The 17,973-nt window shown below is 59.4% G+C and overlaps 3 protein-coding genes across 5 annotated transcripts; 1 reads left to right on the top strand and 2 right to left on the bottom strand.

Annotated features, from left to right (window-relative positions):
* Window positions 1–337: 337 nt before the first annotated feature.
* Window positions 338–5,497, bottom strand: LOC136006480 (basic proline-rich protein-like). Its single transcript, XM_065664508.1, has 5 exons — window positions 5,400–5,497; window positions 4,000–4,113; window positions 2,041–2,215; window positions 919–1,224; window positions 338–600 (listed from the first exon to the last, which is right to left on the bottom strand). The coding sequence occupies exons 1-5, from the start codon at window positions 5,495–5,497 to the stop codon at window positions 466–468; spliced, it is 828 nt and encodes a 275-aa protein (XP_065520580.1). The 3' UTR covers window positions 338–465.
* A 650-nt stretch (window positions 5,498–6,147) lies between these two features.
* POLR2I (RNA polymerase II subunit I) lies at window positions 6,148–11,095 on the bottom strand. 2 transcript variants are annotated; one of them, XM_065664512.1, is made up of 6 exons: window positions 10,987–11,095; window positions 7,843–7,897; window positions 7,573–7,709; window positions 7,086–7,160; window positions 6,414–6,465; window positions 6,148–6,339 (listed from the first exon to the last, which is right to left on the bottom strand). In XM_065664512.1, exons 1-6 carry the CDS (start codon window positions 11,058–11,060, stop codon window positions 6,277–6,279), a joined length of 456 nt encoding a protein of 151 aa, XP_065520584.1. In that variant the 5' UTR covers window positions 11,061–11,095; the 3' UTR covers window positions 6,148–6,276. The 2 variants fall into 2 exon arrangements, with proteins under 2 accessions (XP_065520584.1, XP_065520585.1); XM_065664513.1 differs by having other exon boundaries at window positions 6,152–6,339; window positions 7,573–7,646.
* A 176-nt stretch (window positions 11,096–11,271) lies between these two features.
* TBCB (tubulin folding cofactor B) lies at window positions 11,272–16,992 on the top strand. Of its 2 annotated transcripts, XM_065664509.1 has the most exons (6): window positions 11,272–11,439; window positions 11,525–11,668; window positions 12,360–12,456; window positions 14,378–14,569; window positions 16,248–16,320; window positions 16,421–16,619. In XM_065664509.1, exons 1-6 carry the CDS (start codon window positions 11,323–11,325, stop codon window positions 16,536–16,538), a joined length of 741 nt encoding a protein of 246 aa, XP_065520581.1. In that variant the 5' UTR covers window positions 11,272–11,322; the 3' UTR covers window positions 16,539–16,619. The 2 variants fall into 2 exon arrangements, with proteins under 2 accessions (XP_065520581.1, XP_065520583.1); XM_065664511.1 differs by lacking the exon at window positions 11,272–11,439 and having other exon boundaries at window positions 11,580–11,668; window positions 16,421–16,992.
* Window positions 16,993–17,973: the final 981 nt, after the last annotated feature.

Below are 17,973 nucleotides of genomic sequence, written 5' to 3'. Positions count from 1 at the left end.
CTATAGGAGCTGGGGTCTATAAGGAGTCTATAGGAGCTGGGGTCTATAGGGATCCTATAGGAGCTGGGGTCTATAGGGAGCCTATAGGAGTTGGGGTCTATAGGGAGCCTATAGGAGTTGGGGTCTATAGGGAGCCTATAGGAGCTGGGGTCTATAGGGAGCCTATAGGAGCTGGGGTCTATAGGGAGCCTATAGGAGCTGGCGCAGGCACAGAGGGCCATGGAGAGCAGCTCCAAAGGGGCTGGGGAAGGACTCCGGAGCCCACCTATGGCCCCCATAGGCTCAGCCCCCCTATGTGGGCCTATAGGAACCCATAGGAGGAAGCTCCCTCAGCCGCTCACCTCCATCCTTTATTAAAGCCATGGGGGGGGGGGATCCCCACCCCATAGAGCACCAATGGGGGTACCGGGGGGGGGGGGGGGGGGCGGGGGCACCCCCATAGGGCACCCGCCCCCTATGGAGGGGTCAGGGCTGCTCCGGGCTGCTCCACGGGGTCCGCTCCGGGGGGGGCTCCGCAGGGATCGGGGGGGCCCCGGCCTCTTCCTCCTCCTCCTCAGGGCAGACGATGGCGACGGCAGCGGGGGGCAGCGGGGGTGCCAGCTGCAGGGAGGGCAATGGGGGGCACCATGGGGCAGGGCATGGGGGTCCCCAAGGGACAAGGACATCGGGGTCCCTATGGACAGGACATTGGGGTCCCCATGGACAGGACATTGGGGTCCTTATGGACAGGACACTGGGATCCCTATGGAATAAGGACATTGGGGTCCCCATGGAATAAGGACTTCGGGGTCCCCATGGAATAAGGACATTGGGGTCCCCGTGGACAGGGCATTGGGGTCCCTATGGAATAAGGACATTGGGGTCCCCATGGACCAACCACTCGGTGCCCCCCAAGTCGTCGTCCCCCCCCCCACCTACCCCTACGGGGCCGCCCTCTCCGCGCAGGCTCCGCACCAAGGCCTCCATGGCCTCCACGCGTGCGCGGTGGCGACGGCGCCGTTGCTGCAGGGCCTTCAGCCTCCTCCGCAGCGCCAGCGCCAGCGCCGCCAGCTCCGGGGTGCTCAGCGCCGGCGGCACCGGGACCGGGGGGGGCCCGGGGGGGGCCCGGGGGTCCGGGGGGGGCCCGGGGGTCGGGGGGGGCCCGGGCTCCACGGGCCGGGTCAGCGGCGGCTCCGGGCCGTGAGGAGGCTGCGGGGCCTGGGGCGGAGCAGCGCAAAGCGACCCCTGGCGGGGGGGGGGGGGAATGGAGAAGGTGGGGGGGGGGGTGGTGAATGGAGAAATGGGCAATAACGGTGTTTTCACCCCAAAAACGCGCTCGGGTGCTTGTGGGGGGGGAGGACACTCAAAGAGTTCCTCACCCCCCACCCCAGCGCGGCGAGAGCAGCGCCGGGATCAGGCTGCCCCCCCCCCCCCCCCCAAAAAAGGGGGCGTTTGGGACATTCCAAAGGCGTCTGGGTCCCCCCAGGGGCGTTTGAGCCCTTCCGGGGCCGTTTGAGACCATTTGCACCCCCCCCTCCCCGGGGACGTTTTGGACCCTTCCAGGACCGTTTGGGGCGCTTCCAGGGCAGTACTGGACCATTCCAAACCCTCCCAGGAGCGTTCTGGACCCTTCCAGGACCGTTTTGGACCATTCCGGACCCTTCCAGGACCGTTTTAGACCCCTCCAGGACCGTTTTAGACCCTCCCAGGACCGTTTTGGACCATTCTGGACCCTTCCAGGACCGTTTTAGACCCTCCCAGGACCGTTTTGGACCATTCTCTACCCTCCCAGGACCGTTTTAGGCCCTCCCAGAGCTGTTTTGGACCATTCCAAACCCTTCCAGGACCGTTTTGGACCCTTCCAGGACCGTTTTGGACCCTCTCAGGACCGTTTTGGACCCTCCCAAGGCTGTTTTGGACCATTCCGGACCCCTCCAGGACCGTTTTGGACCCTCCCAGGACCGTTTTGGACCCTCCCAGGACCGTTTTGGACCATTCTGGACCCCTCCAGCACCGTTTTGCCCCCCCGCCCCGTTCCGGCCCCATCCGCTGCCGCCTCACCGGGTCCCGGCAGGGGGCGATGCTGAGCCCGGGGCCGGACCTCAGGCCCCGGGCGCGCTCCCGGCGGTGGCTGCAGAGGCGCTGGGGCCGGGAGCGCGCCCGGTGCTGCCGCCCCATCCCCTGCGGGCACGGCCCGGGGCGGAGCGGGGCCGGAACGGGAACGGGAACGGGGAACCTGCGGGGAGAGCGGAGGGGTCAGCGCCACGGGGAGCATCCGGATACAGCGCCCGTGGGGGGAGCATCCGGATACAGCGCCCATGGAGAGCATCCGGATACAGCGCCCATGGAGAGCATCCGGATATAGCGCCCATGGAGAGCTCTCAGCACCCAGATACAGCACCCACATAAAGCATCCAGAACCAAGGCCCCAGCACCCACATAGAGCACCCAGAGAGCACCCAACACCCACAGATAGCACCCACATAGCTCTGTCCACAGAGAGCACCCAGCACCCACAGACAGCACCAACACCTACACAGCTCTACCCACATAGAGCACCCAGCACCCACTGAGAGCACCCATGGAGAGCACCCAGCACCCACTGAGAGCACCCATAGAGAGGACCCAGCACCCACTGAGAGCACCCATAGAGAGGACCCAGCACCCACTGAGAGCACCCATGGAGAGCACCCAGCACCCACAGAGAGTACCCATAGAGAGCCCCCAGCACCCACAGAGAGCACCCATGGAGAGCACCCAGCACCCATAGAGAGCATCCATAGAGAGCCCCCAGCACCCACAGAGAGCACCCATGGAGAGCACCCAGCACCCATAGAGAGCATCCATAGAGAGCACCCAGCACCCACTGAGAGCACCCACAGAGAGCACCCAGCACCCACTGAGAGCACCCACAGAGAGCACCCATAGAGAGCCGCCAGCACCCATAGAGAGCACCCATGGAGAGCACCCAGCACCCACGGAAGGCACCCACGGAGAGCCCCCAGCACGCACAGAGAGCAACCACAGAGAGCCCCCAGCACCCATGGAGAGTACCCACTGAGAGCACCCAGCACCCACATAAAGCACCCATGGAGAGCCCCCAGCATCCACTGAGAGCACCCATAGAGAGCACCCAGCACCCACTGAGAGCACCCATGGAGAGCACCCAGCACCCACTGAGAGCGCCCATGGAGAGCACCCAGTACCCATGGAGAGCACCCACTGAGAGCACCCAGCACCCACTGAGAGCACCCATAGAGAGCCCCCAGCACCCATAGAGAGCACCCATAGAGCCCCCAGCACCCATAGAGAGCACCCACAGAGAGCACCCAGCACCCACGGAGAGAACCCATAGAGAGCACCCAGCACCCATAGAGAGCACTCACAGAGAGCACCCAGCACCCACTGAGAGCACCCATGGAGAGCACCCAGCACCCACTGAGAGCACCCACGGAGAGCACCCATAGAGAGCCCCCAGCACCCATGGAGAGCACCCATAGAGAGCACCCAGCACCCACTGAGAGCACCCATAGAGAGCACCCAGCACCCATAGAGAGCACCCACAGAGAGCACCCAGCACCCACGGAGAGAACCCATAGAGAGCACCCAGCACCCATAGAGAGCACCCAGCACCCACGGAAGGCACCCACGGAGAGCACCCAGCACGCACAGAGAGCAACCACAGAGAGCACCCAGCACCCACTGAGAGCACCCATAGAGAGCACCCAGCACCCACTGAGAGCACCCATAGAGAGGACCCAGCACCCACTGAGAGCACCCATGGAGAGCACCCAGCACCCACTGAGAGCACCCATAGAGAGCACCCAGCACCCACTGAGAGCACCCATGGAGAGCACCCAGCACTCACTGAGAGCACCCATAGAGAGCACCCAGCACCCATAGAGAGCACCCACAGAGAGCACCCATAGAGAGCACCCATAGAGAGCACCCACAGAGAGCACCCACAGAGAGCACCCACAGGGAGCCCCCAGCCCCCCCCCCCCCCCCGGTCCCTGTTACCGGTCGTCGCGGCCGCCTCCCGCCGCCGCCCGGCCCCGTTGGAGCAGGGGGGAGCGCGGCCGGGCCGGGGCATCTCGGGCGCGCGCCGCTACGTCACGCGGCGGCAGCGGCGTGCTGCGTCATCACGCAGCGCCCTTGCCGTAGCAACGCGTGCGGCTTCTTGGCAACGGGAAAAGCGGGATGCGCGTCCCAGCTGGAACGGGATGCGTCCCGTTGGCCCCAACGTTAGGAACGCTCTTATCCCGTTGCTCCCAACGTTAGGAATGCTCTTATCCCGTTGGCCCCAACCTTAGGAACGCCCTTATCCCGTTGGCCCCAATGTTAGGAACGCCCTTATCCCGTTGCTCCCGACGTTAGGAGCATTCTTATCCCGTTGCTCCCGACGTTAGGAACGCTCTTATCCCGTTGGCCCCAACGTTAGGAACGCCCTTATCCCGTTGCTCCCAACGTTAGGAACGCTCTTATCCCGTTGCTCCCGACGTTAGGAACGCCCTTATCCCGTTGCTCCCAACGTTAGGAACGCTCTTATCCCGTTGGCCCCAAAGTTAGGAAAGCCCTTATCCCGTTGCTCCCAAAGTTAGAAACGCTCTTATCCCGTTGCTCCCAACGTTAGGAACGCTCTTATCCCGTTGCTCCCGACGTTAGGAGCATTCTTATCCCGTTGCTCCCGACGTTAGGAGCATTCTTATCCCGTTGCTCCCGACGTTAGGAACGCTCTTATCCCGTTGGCCCCAACGTTAGGAATGCCCTTATCCCGTTGCTCCCGACGTTAGGAACGCTCTTATCCCGTTGGCCCCAACGTTAGGAACGCCCTTATCCCGTTGGCCCCAACGTTAGGAACGCCCTTATCCCGTTGGCCCCAACGTTAGGAACGCCCTTATCCCGTTGCTCCCGACGTTAGGAACGCTCTTATCCCGTTGGCCCCAACGTTAGGAACGCCCTTATCCCGTTGCTCCCGACGTTAGGAACGCCCTTATCCCGTTGGCCCCAACGTTAGGAACGCCCTTATCCCGTTGCTCCCGACGTTAGGAACGCCCTTATCCCGTTGGCCCCAACGCCGTTAACACCCGGCGGTGCCCGAAGTGCGGCCTCGGGACTCGAACCCGCGGACCCCGGCTGGGTGGAGACGGAGAGCGGGAGGCGTGGCCAAGCACCGCCCCGCCCCTCTCTTGGCCGAGCGCGGCGCTGATTGGTCGCTATCAGCGGGGCGGAGCCTAACCCCGCGGCGCCGCGCTGCTATTGGTGGGGTCGGCGAGTGACGTGCCCGCTCCACGTGGGTCTGGCTGGATCCCTTGGGGATAGGCCGGGATGTGCCCATGGGAATGCCGCGGGGAACGGGACGGCGATGGGATAACCCCTCCCCCCCTCCCCCGAGCGCAGGGCCCGATCCCAGATCCCACCCGGATTCCAGCCCCGTATCCACAGGGATGCGGGACATGTCCCACACGGCAGCGCGAGCCCGGACGGGATAATCCCGGAAATTCCCAACTGTGACCATTTTGGGGGGGATTTTAGGGAATTCTCCAACTTTGAACCATTTTGGATGGGATTTTAGGGAATTCTCCAACTTTGAACCATTTTGGATGGGATTTTAGGGAATTCTCCAACTTTGAACCATTTTGGATGGGATTTTAGGGAATTCTCCAACTTTGAACCATTTTGGATGGGATTTTAGGAATTCTCCATCTTTGACCCATTTTGGGTTGGGATTTTAGGGAATTCTCTAACTTTGACTCATTTTGGGTTGGGATTTTAGGGAATTCTCCATCTTTGACCCATTTTGGGTTGGGATTTTAGGGAATTCTCCAACTTTGACTCATTTTGGGTTGGGATTTTAGGGAATTCTCCAACTTTGACTCATTTTGGGTTGGGATTTTAGGGAATTCTCCATCTTTGACCCATTTTGGTTGGGATTTTAGGGAATTCTCCAACTTTGACTCATTTTGGGTTGGGATTTTAGGAATTCTCCATCTCTGACCCATTTTGGGCAGTGCCGGAGGGCTCGGCGGGGATGAACCTGGACCCCGCCTGGATGCCAGCCCCATAGCCAGGGATGGATTTGGTCCCCACTGGCACATTTCAGGGTACCAGGGCTGTGCTTTGGGCCCCAATGAGGACCCCCCCACCCCATAACCACCTGCACCCCACAACCACCAGCACCCTTTTTTGCCCAGAACAGCCATTATTGTCACCAAAACAATACCCGGGGGGGGGGGGGGGGCACCCAAGGTGGGGGGGCTGGGACAGGAGGTTTTGGGGTGACAGCCCCCATGGGGGTCACTCGGTCCAGCGGTGGCCGCAGTGGGGCGCGGTGCAGACGTAGTAGAGCCTCATGGCATCCTGGGGGGGGGAACAAAGGGGTTATGGGGGGGGGTAAAGGGGGGGACATGGGGACAGTTTGGGGGGGCCCTCACCTCGGCTCTGGCGCTGTGGGACTGGAAGAAAACAGCTTCTTTGTGGCCGCACCTATGGGGGGGGGTATAAATGGGAGGGGGGGCATTAAGGGGATGGGGGGGCAGCAAGGAGGGGGAATAAAAGGGCATGGGGAGGCATTAAGGGGATGGGGCATTAAGGAGATGAGGGGGACAATGGGGACTGGGGGGCAGAAAGGGGATGGGGGCATTAAGGGAGTGGTGGGGCAGAAAGGAGATGGGGGGTCATTAAGGGGATGAGGGGACAATGGGGATTGGGGGGCAGAAAGGGGATGGGGGGCATTAAGGGAGTGGTGGGGCAGAAAGGAGATGGGGGGGCACCAACGGGACGGGGAGCATTGAGGGGATGGGGGGGCAGAAAGGGGATGAGGGGCAGAAAGGGGACAGGGGGTCACAAAGGGGATATGGGGGGCATCAAGGGGACGGGGGGGCAGAAAGGGGATGGGGGGCAGAAAGGGGACAGGGGGTCACAAAGGGGATGGGGGGCATCAAGGGGATGGGGGGCAGAAAGAGGATGGGGGAGCAGAAAGGGGATGGGGGGCAGAAAGGGGACAGGGGGTCACAAAGGGAATGGGGGCATTAAGGGAGTGGGGGGGCAGAAAGGGGATGTGGGGGGGCATTAAAGGGACGGCGGGGTCCCCGATGTGCCCTCACTTCTGGCAGGGGTGGTCCTCGGTGCGGGGCAGTGTGGGGTCCTGCGACACGTCCGCGATGATCTGGGTGAGCTCGCTGCCGGGGGGGGAACGACCTCATTCATTGCCCCTTTAATTGGCTCATTAATTAGCTCATTAATTAGCTTGTTCATTAGCTCGTTCATTAGCACCCCCATTAATTATCCATTCACCCCCCCTCACTTTATTGCCCCTTATTGTCTCCCTTCCCACCCTGCTGCCCCAATTACCCTTTCCTAATGACCCTCATTAATTACCCTCTATTAATCCTATTAACCCCCACCAACCCCTCCCAATTAATTACCCCCATTAATTGCCCTCTTCTCCTCTTCCTTCATTGCCTCCCCTTGTCCCTCGCTCCATTATACTCCTATTAACGACGCTCTTAATCAGCTCCCCCCCCATCAGCCCATCACCACTCAGGGCCCCTATTAATGAGCCCCAATTAAGAAGCTCGTTAATGAACTCACTCCACTTCATGGGTGATCTTGTTGACGTAGATGCAGCTATTGTCGGCCTCTTGCTGGTAGTCACAGTTGCGGCACTGGGGGCAAAGAGGTGGGGGGGCACAAACTGGGGCCAGGAGCAAACTGGGCCCCATAAGGTTCTATAGGGGGGCAATGGGGGGGGGGTTATCCCATGATCACACTGGGACTGGTCCCTATAGCACCCCCCCCCATCGCTATATGGACCGGGGGGGGCTGCATCCCATTGGGATCAGTATGGGGGGGGGCACTTACGGCGTAGAGCAGGATCCGGTTCTCTTTGTCCTCCTTGGGGTACAGCATGTTGTTGCTGGGGGGGGGAAAGGGGGGTTATATGGGCATATATGGAGGCAAAAGGGGGTATAGAGGGTATATGGGATGTATATAGAGTGTACATGGGGGTATATAGGTGTATATGGGGGCATAAGGGGGTATAGAGGGTATATAGGATGTATATAGAGGGTATATAGGATGTGTATAGACTGTATATAAGATGTATATAGAGTGTACATGGGGGGTAGAGAGGTGTATATGGGGGCATAAGGGGGTATAGAGCGTATATAGGATGTATATAGAGTGTACATGGGGGTATATAGGTGTATATGGGGGCATAAGGGGGTATAGAGGGTATATAGGATGTATATAGAGGGTATATAGGATGTGTATAGAGAGTATATAAGATGTATATAGAGTGTACATGGGGGTAGAGAGGTGTATATGGGGGCATAAGGGGGCATAGAGCGTATATAGGATGTATATAGAGTGTACATGGGGGTATATAGGTGTATATGGGGGCATAAGGGGGTATAGAGGGTATATAGGATGTATATAGAGTGTACATGGGGGTATATAGGTGTATATGGGGGCATAAGGGGGTATAGAGGGTATATAGGATGTATATAGAGGGTATATAGGATGTGTATAGAGAGTATATAAGATGTATATAGAGTGTACATGGGGGTAGAGAGGTGTATATGGGGGCATAAGGGGGCATAGAGCGTATATAGGATGTATATAGAGTGTACATGGGGGTATATAGGTGTATATGGGGGCATAAGGGGGTATAGAGGGTATATAGGATGTATATAGAGTGTACATGGGGGTATATAGGTGTATATGGGGGCATAAGGAGGTATAGAAGGTATATAGGATGTATATAGAGTGTACATGGGGGTAGAGAGGTATATACGGGGGCATAAGGGGGTATAGAGGGTATATAGGATGTATATAGAGTGTACATGGGGGTATATAGGTGTATATGGGGGCATAAGGGGGCACAGAAGGTATATAGGGTGTATATAGGGTATATATGGAAAACATATAGGTGTACATGGGGGTATAAGGCGGTACAGGAAGCATATAGGCGTATGTAGGATGTATATAGGGTACATATAGAGAATATATAGGTGTATATGGGAGTATAAGGGGGTATAGGGAGTATATAGGGAGTATGTAGGATGTATATAGCGTGTTTATGAGGGGTATATAGGCATATATGGGGGCATAAGGGGGTACAGGAGGTATGTAGCCATATATAGGAGATATACGGGAGTATACTGGGGGTACAGCAGTGGTATACGGGGGTATATTGTGGGCATACATAGGACTATAGGAGTGTACATACGGGGTATATAGCAGTATAAGAGACATATATAGGGGTACATATGGGGTACATAGGGCTATATGGGAGGTATCCAGGTATGTTCAGGGGTATATGGGAGTATATATATGGAACATACAGGGTATATGGAGACATATAGGGGGGATATAGGAAGTATATACAGGTAAATGGAAATATATAATGGTATATGAGAGATATATGGGGTACATATGGTGTATATAGGGGTGCATAAGGAAGGTATGGGGGTATATGGACTGTATACAGCGGGTATATAAGGCTATATAGGGGTTTACAGGGATACATAGCGGGTACGTAACAAATATATAGAAACATACAACGAGCACACAGCGTATAGATGAGGGGTCTATAGGGCATGTATAGGGCACGTATGGGGTATGTATAGGGCACGTATATGGCACGCATAGGGCACATATAAGGTACGTATAGGGCATATATAAGGCACGTATAGGGCACATATAAGGTATGTATAGGGCACATATAGGGCATGTATAAAGGTACATATAGGGCACATGTAAGGCATGTATAAGGCACATATAAGGTACATATAGGGCACGTATAAGGTACATATAGCGCATGTATAGGGCACGTATAGGGCACATATAAGGTACATATAGGGCAGGTATAGGGCACGTATAAGGTACATATAGGGCACATATAAGGTACATATAGGGCACATATAAGGTACATATAGGGCACATATAGGGTACATATAGGGCACATATAAGGTACATATAAGGTACATATAGGGTACATATAGGGCACATATAAGGTACATATAGGGTAGATATAGGGCATGTATAAGGTACATATAGGGCACATATAAGGTACATACAGGGCACATATAGGGCACGTATAGGGTACACATAGGGCACATATAGGGCACACATAGGGTACACATAGGGCACACATAGGGCACGTATAAGGTACAAATAGGGCACATATAGGGCACACATAGGGCACACATAGGGCACATATAGGGCACACATAGGGTACATATAGGGCACACATAGGGCACGCATAGGGCACACATAGGGCACGCATAGGGCACGCATAGGGCACACATAGGGCACGTATAAGGTACATATAGGGCATATATGGGGCACGCATAGGGCACATATAGGGCACATATGGGGCACACATAGGGCACGCATAGGGCACACATAGGGCACACATAGGGCACATATAGGGCACATATGGGGCACGCATAGGGCACACATAAGGCACATATAGGGCACATATAGGGCACATATGGGGCACGCATAGGGCACATATAGGGCACGCATAGGGCACATATGGGGCACACATAGGGCACACATAGGGCACATATAGGGCACGCATAGGGCACATATAGGGCACATATGGGGCACACATAGGGCACACATAGGGCACATATGGGGCACGCATAGGGCACACATAGGGCACATATAGGGCACATATGGGGCACGCATAGGGCACACATAGGGCACATATGGGGCACACATAGGGCACATATAGGGCACATATGGGGCACGCATAGGGCACGCATAGGGCACACATAGGGCACACACAGGGCACATATGGGGCACGCATAGGGCACACATAGGGCACATATGGGGCACGCATGGGGCACACATAGGGCACATATGGGGCACGCATAGGGCACACATAGGGCACATATGGGGCACGCATAGGGCACACATAGGGCACATATGGGGCACGCATAGGGCACACATAGGGCACATATGGGGCACGCATGGTGTCTCTGGGGCTCCCCTCACCACTCCTGGCAGAACCGGATCCCCACGAAGCCCGGCTCGTAGGCCCCCTCCGTCTCCATGGCGGCTCCGCGCATGCGCCCAGAGCGCACGACGGCGGCCGCGCAGAGACACACCGCAGCGGACAGCGCGAACGGCGGACCCCCGCCGCCCCCCGGAGCCCGCTTGGCCCCGCCCCTCTCCCCTACAGCGCGCTCCTATTGGCTACACACCTCCGGGTGGGCGGTGCCTCTCCCTCCCTATTGGCTACGCGGGGACACCCTCCAGCTCCTATTGGTTCCAGAGCGGGGGGCGGGCCGAAGCTTCCAGAAGCGGCGGCGGCAGCTGAGGGGCCGCACCATGAAGGCCGCCGTGGGGCCGGGCTCCGGTTCCGTGCTGCTGTCGGTGAGCAGCAGCCTCAGCGCCTGCCGGGCCCCGAAGCGCTACAGCACCGGCATCACGGTGGCCGAGCTCAAGGTACCGGGGCTTACGGGCCGGGGACCCCCCCCCTTAACACCCCCCCCCTTTCCGGTACGCGGCCCTCACCGCGGCCTTGTTGCAGTGCAAGCTGGAGCTGGTGGTGGGGAGCCCGGCCTCCTGCATGGAGCTGGAGCTTTACAGCGCTGAGGACGAGCCCCTGGGGCGCCTGGACTGCGATGAGGCGCTACTGGGCTCCTACCCGCTCTGTGACGGCTGCAGGGTGCATGTGGGTACCCGAAATCGGTGCTTTCCGCCCACAAAATGGCCTTGGAATCCCCCAAAACACCCTTCCCAACCCAAAACTGGCCTTGGTACCCCCCAAAACCCCGTTTGCACCCCCAAAATGGCCTTGGAGCACCCCAAAACCCCTTTTTTACCCCCAAAACTGGTCTTGGTACCCCCCAAAACCCCGTTTGCACCCCCAAAATGGCCTTGGAACACCCCAAAACCCCTTTTTCACCCCCAAAATGGCCTTGGGTGGAACACCCCAAAACCCCTTTTTCACCCCCATAATGGCCTTGGAACCCCCCGAAACCCCTTTTCACCCCCAGCTCCCTTTTTTCACCCCCCAAAATGGTGTTGGAGCCCCAAACCCCATCTTTTCACCCTGAAAATGGCCTTGAAACCCTCAACCCCTCCCTTTTCTCTCCCATAAATGGCCTTGAGACCCCCCAAAATCCCTTTTTTACCCCCAAAATGGCCTTGAAACCCCGCCAAACCCCCTTTCTCACCCTAACAATGGTCTTGAAACCCAAAGTCCCGCTTTCTCACCCCCAAAACCGGCCTTGAAACCCCTCAAATCCCCCTTTCTCACCCTAAAATCTCCCTTCACAACCCCAAAATGTCATTGAAACCCCCAAATCCCCTTTTTCACCCCCAAAATCCCCCTTTTTCACCCCAAAACGGGGTCCCCCCAGGTGATCGACCGCAGCGGCGCCCGCATTGGGGAGTATGAGGACGTGTCCCAAGTGGAGAAGTACGAGATGGCAGAGAGCGACTACGACAAGAGACCAGGTGGGGCTGGGGGGCCAGCCCCACTGCGCTGACGCCCAGGGTGTCCCTAGGGTGTCCCTAGGGTGCCCCTGTGGTTCCGCTATGATGTCCCCTATGGTGTCCCTATGATGTCCCCACTGTGCTGCCACCCTATGGTGTCCCCATTGTGCTGCCACCCTATGGAGTCCCCTATGGAGTTCCCTATGGTGTCCCCTATGGTGTCCCTACGATGTTCCCATTGTGCTGCCACCCCATGGTGTCCCTAGGGTGTCCCCTATGATGTCTCCTTCGGTGTCCCTATGATGTCCCCATTGTGCTGCCCACCCTATGGAGTCCCCTATGGAGTTCCCTATGGTGTCTCCTATGGTGTCCCCCCTGTGCTGTCACCCCTATGGTGTCCCCCCGATGTCCCCCCTGTGTTGTCACCCCTATGGTGTCCCTATGGTGTCCCCTATGGTGTCCCCCCTGTGCTGTCACCCCTATGGTGTCCCCACTGTGCTGCCACCCCTATGGTGTCCCCCATGTGCTGCTACCCCTATGGTGTCCCCCCTGATGTCCCCCCTGTGCTGTCACCCCTATGGTGTCCCTATGGTGTCCCCCTGTGCTGCCACCCCTATGGTGTCCCCCATGTGCTGCTACCCCTATGGTGTCCCCCTCATGTCCCCACTGTGCTGACACCCTATGGAGTCCCCTATGGTGCTCCCACTGTGCTGCTACCCCTATGGTGCTCCCACTGTGCTGCTACCCCTATGGTGCCCCTCTGTGCTGCCACCCCTATGGTGTCCCTATGGTGCCCCCAATGCTCCTGATCCCCCCTTTGTGCCACCACCTTCCCCAGTGTCACAGCAACCAGGTGACACTATGGGGCCAACCACATGCTGCTGCCCCCCCCATGCTGTCCCCAGTGCTCCCTGTCCCCCCCTTTATCACTGTCCCTATGGTGCCGCCACCAGCTTCCCAATGACCCAGTGCCCAAGCGACACTGTGGGGCCAGCCCCACTGTGCTGCCACCCCCCATGGTGTCCCCTATGGTTCCCCTATGGGGTCCCCAAGCCCCCTGTCCCCCCCTTCCCAGCGTCCCCATTGCAGCCCCGCTCTCCCTATGGTGTCCCCCAACCCCATTGTCCCCATGGTATCCCCAACCCCATTGTCCCTATGCTGCCCCCCAACCCCATTGTCCCTATGCTGCCCCCCAACCCCATTGTCCCTGTGCCCCCCCCCCCATTGTCCCCATGCTGCCCCCAACCTCATTGTCCCCATGCCCCCCCCAACCCCATTATCCCCGTGCGCCCCCAACCCCCTTGTCCCTGTGCCCCTTGCACCCCCCATTGTCCCCGTGCCCCCCCATTGTCCCTGTGGCCCCCCACCCCCATTGTCCCCACTGTCCCCATGCCCTCCCAACCCCCTTGTCCCTCTGCTCCCCCCCACCCCATTGTCCCTGTGCCCCCCCCATTGTCCCTGTGCCCCCCCCCCATTGTCCCCATTGTTCCCATGCCCCCCCCAACCCCCTTGTCCCTGTGCTCCCCCCCCCATTGTCCCTGTGCCCCCCCAACCCCCTTGTCCCTGTGCTCCTCCCCAACCCCATTGTCCCTATGCTGCCCCCAACCCCCTTGTCCCCATGGTGCCCCCAACCCAACTGTCCCTGTGGTGCCCCCCCCCAACCCCATTGTCCCTGTGCCCCTCCCACCATTGTCCCTGTGGCCCCCCCACCCCCATTGTCCCCATTGTCCCAATGCCCCCCCAACCCCCTTGTCCCTGTGCTCCCCCCCACCCCCACTGTCCCCATGCCCCCCCCAACCCCCTTGTCCCTGTGCCCTCCCCATTGTCCCCACTGTCCCCATGCCCCCCCCAACCCCGTTATCCCTGTGCCCCCCCCCACTGTCCCATGCCCCCCCCAACCCTATGCTGCCCCCCCAACCCCGTTATCCCTGTGCCCCCCCAGAGTCCCTCCGCAGCTTCCTCCGGCAGCGCCAATGGGGCCGTTACGACGCGGAGGCCGCGCAGCGCCGGGCGCAGGAGCAGCGGCAGCGCCGGGACCAGGAGGCGGCGCTGGCGGCCGCGCTGCCGCTGGGCTCCCGCTGCCTCGTGCGGGTGCCGGGGCAGCCCTGCCGCAGGGGCACCATCATGTACGTGGGTAGGTGCCCGGCGGGCCCAGCCCCCACGGGGGCACAAACACCCCCAGCTTGGCCCAGAGGCACCCCCCCAAAGGGGCCCAAACCCCCCCAAAGGGGCCCAAAGCACCCCCAGCTTGGCCCAGAGACCTCTCCCCCCACTCAAAGATGGTCCCAACCCCCCCAAAAAGGGGCCCAAACACCCCCAGCTTGGCCCAGAGACACCCCCCCCCCCCCCCCAAAGATGGTCCCAACCCCTCCCAAAAGGGGCCCAAACCCCCCCCAAAGGGGCCCAAACACCCCCAGTTTGGCCCAGAGACACCCCCCCCCAAAGATGGTCCAGCCCCTCCCAAAAGGGGCCCAAAGCACCCCCAGCTTGGCCCAGAGACCTCGCCCCCCCAAAGATGGTCCCAACCCCCCAAAATGGATCCCAAACACCCCCACAGGGGCCCAAACACCCCCCAAAGGGCCCCAAGCACCCCCCAGCTTGGCCCAGAGACACCCCCCCTCCAAAGATGGTCCCAACCCCCCCAAAAAGGGGCCCAAAGCACCCCCAATTTGGCCCCAAAGCCCTCCCCCCTGCCAAGATGGTCCCAACCCCCCAAAATGGATCCCAACACCCCCCAAAGGGGCCCAAAACACCCCCAGTTTGGCCCAGAGACATCCCCCCCAAAGATGGTCCCAAGTTCCCCAAAAAGGGGCCCAGAGCACCCCCAGTTTGGCCCAGAGACCTCCCCCCCCCCCCAAGATGGTCCCAACCCCTCAATGGGGCCCAGCCCCCAATGCAGCCCAAACAGCCCCCCCCCCAGAGATGTTCCTAATCCTTCCCCCCCACCCAAGATGGTCCCAACCCCCCAAAACAGATCCCAACCCCCCCCACAGGGGCCCAGAACACCCCAGTTTGGCCCAGAGACAACCCCCCCCCAAAGATGGTCCCAACCCCCCCACCAAAGGGGCCCAAACCCCCCCAAAGGGGCCCAAAGCACCCCCAGCTTGGCACAGAGACACCCCCCCCCAAAGATGGTTCCAGCCCCCCCAAAGGGGCCCAAGCACCCCCAGTTTGGCCCAGAGACCTCCCCCCCAAAGATGGTCCCAACCCCCCACAATGTCCCTGATCCACCCCCCCCACCCAAGATGGTCCCAACCCCCTCAAATGGATCCCAAACACCCCCAACCCCCCCTGCAAATGTCCATAACCCCCCCAGATGTCCTTAATCTCTCCCAACCCACCCCAAGATGGTCCCAACCCCCCCAAAAGGGCCCCAAACCACCCCAACCCCCCGCCAGATGGTCTCAAACCCCCCAAAGTGCCCCCAGTCCCACCCAAAACGTCCCCAAACCCCCCCTAAACCCCCCCGAGTGACCCCAAACCCCCCCAAAGTGACCCCAACTCCCCCCCCAAGGGGTCCCAAATCCCCCCCAAAGTGACCCCACCCCCCCCCAAAGTGACCCCAAATCTCCCCCAAGTGACCCCAAACCCCCCAAGTGACCCCACCCCCCCCCAAAGTGACCCCAACCACCCCCCAAGGGGTCCCAAAATCCCCCCAAAGTGACCCCAAATCTCCCCCAAGTGTCCCCACACCCCCAAAAGTGACCCCAGCCCTCCCCAAAATGACACCAAAACCCCCAAAGTGACCCCAACCCCCCCCAAAGTGACCCCAAACCCCCCCATCCACTCCCCCCCCCTTTCCAACCCCTCAGGCCAAACCGACTTCAAGCCAGGCCACTGGGTGGGTGTGCGCTATGACGAGCCGCTGGGCAAGCACGACGGCAGGTACCGACCCCCCATTACGCCCCATTACCCCCCCATCTCTTTACTGTTGGGGTACCTTTGGGCCCCCCCCTTTAATCTCCATCATCCCCCCCTATCGCAGCGTTGGCTCCCGGCGCTACTTCGAGTGTGCCCCCAAGTACGGGGCCTTCGTCAAGCCCCAGAGCGTCACCGCCGGCGACTTCCCGGAGGAGGACGACGGCCTCGAGGAGGAGCTGTGAGGGGCGGGGCCCGAAACCACGCCCCCAAACCCGCCAAAACGCCGTTTCCCGCCACCTCTTGGCGGGGTTTTCCCTGCTGGCCACGCCCCACCCCCCAATCCCCCAGGCCAAGGGGCGTGGCCTCGGCGTGGGGGCGGGGGTTTCCACTGGCGCGACTCTTCACTGTGTGTGTGGGGGGGCGTGGCTTTCTATTAACCACGCCCCCTACGGGAGGGGCGTGGCCTGCTTGGCGCGCGCGGCTTCCCTCCTCCTTGCCAAGGGCGTGGCGTTCCCTGCGGTAGCCAATCAGCGAGCGCCCGAAGGAAAAGGAGGAGGGGCCAAGCAGCAGCGCGGGAAGGGTGAGTGGCGGCGGGGGGGGGGTGGGGACCGGTCCCCGTCGGTGTTGGCTCTTCCCATCCCCCCCCAACCCCCCCCGGCAGGTACCGGGCCCATAAAGTGGCGTTTAAGGTGAAAACCCGTTTCTTGGCCATTTTTGCGTAGCCAATAGGGATGCTTCTTCCGCTTCCGCAATGAGCGGGGAGCCGCGCGTCGGCCAATCACAGCTCGCAGCGGGTGGGACGGCGGCGGCTGACCAATAAGCGCGTTGAGCGGCGGCGGCGGCGGCCAATGAGCGCTCGGCGGTGTCTCCTCTGGCCAGAGCGGTGCGAGACGCGGTGCTGCCGATGGTGGGGATGGGAACCCCCCTGTATCCCAGCATTCCCATATCCCATCATCCCTATATCCCATCATCTTCATCACCCCCATATCCCCATCACCCCCATATCCCATCATCTTCATCACCCCTATATCCCATCATCCCTATATCCCATCATCTTCATCACCCCCATATCCCATCATCTTCATCACCTCCATATCCTCATCATCCCTATATCCCATCATCTCCATCACCCCCATATCCCATCATCCCTATATCCCATCATCTTCATCACCCCCATATCCCCATCACCCCCATATCCCATCATCATCACCCCTATATCCCATCATTCCTATATCCCATCATCTTCATCACCCCCCCCATATCCCATCATCCCTATATCCCATCATCTCCATCACCCCATATCCCATCATCCCTATATCCCATCATCTTCATCACCCCCCCACATCCCCATCATCTCTATATCCCATCATCTTCATCACCTCCATATCCCCATCACCCCCATATCCCATCATCCTTATATCCCATCATCTTCATCACCCCCATATCCCCATGACCCCCATATCCCATCATCCTTATATCCCATCATCTTCATCACCTCCATATCCTCATCATCCCCATATCCCATCATCTTCATCACCCCTATATCCCATCATTCCTATATCCCATCATCTTCATCACCTCCATATCCTCATCACCTCCATATCCCCATCACCCCCATATCCCATCATCTCATCACCCCTTTATCCCATCATTCCTATATCCCATCATCTTCATCAA

This window comes from Lathamus discolor, unplaced genomic scaffold (assembly GCF_037157495.1).
Source record: "Lathamus discolor isolate bLatDis1 unplaced genomic scaffold, bLatDis1.hap1 Scaffold_235, whole genome shotgun sequence".
In the NCBI taxonomy this organism is placed as follows: Eukaryota; Metazoa; Chordata; class Aves; order Psittaciformes; family Psittacidae; genus Lathamus; species Lathamus discolor.
Note: the sequence above shows the minus strand (reverse complement) of the source record. Positions and strands in the feature narration are given on the sequence as shown.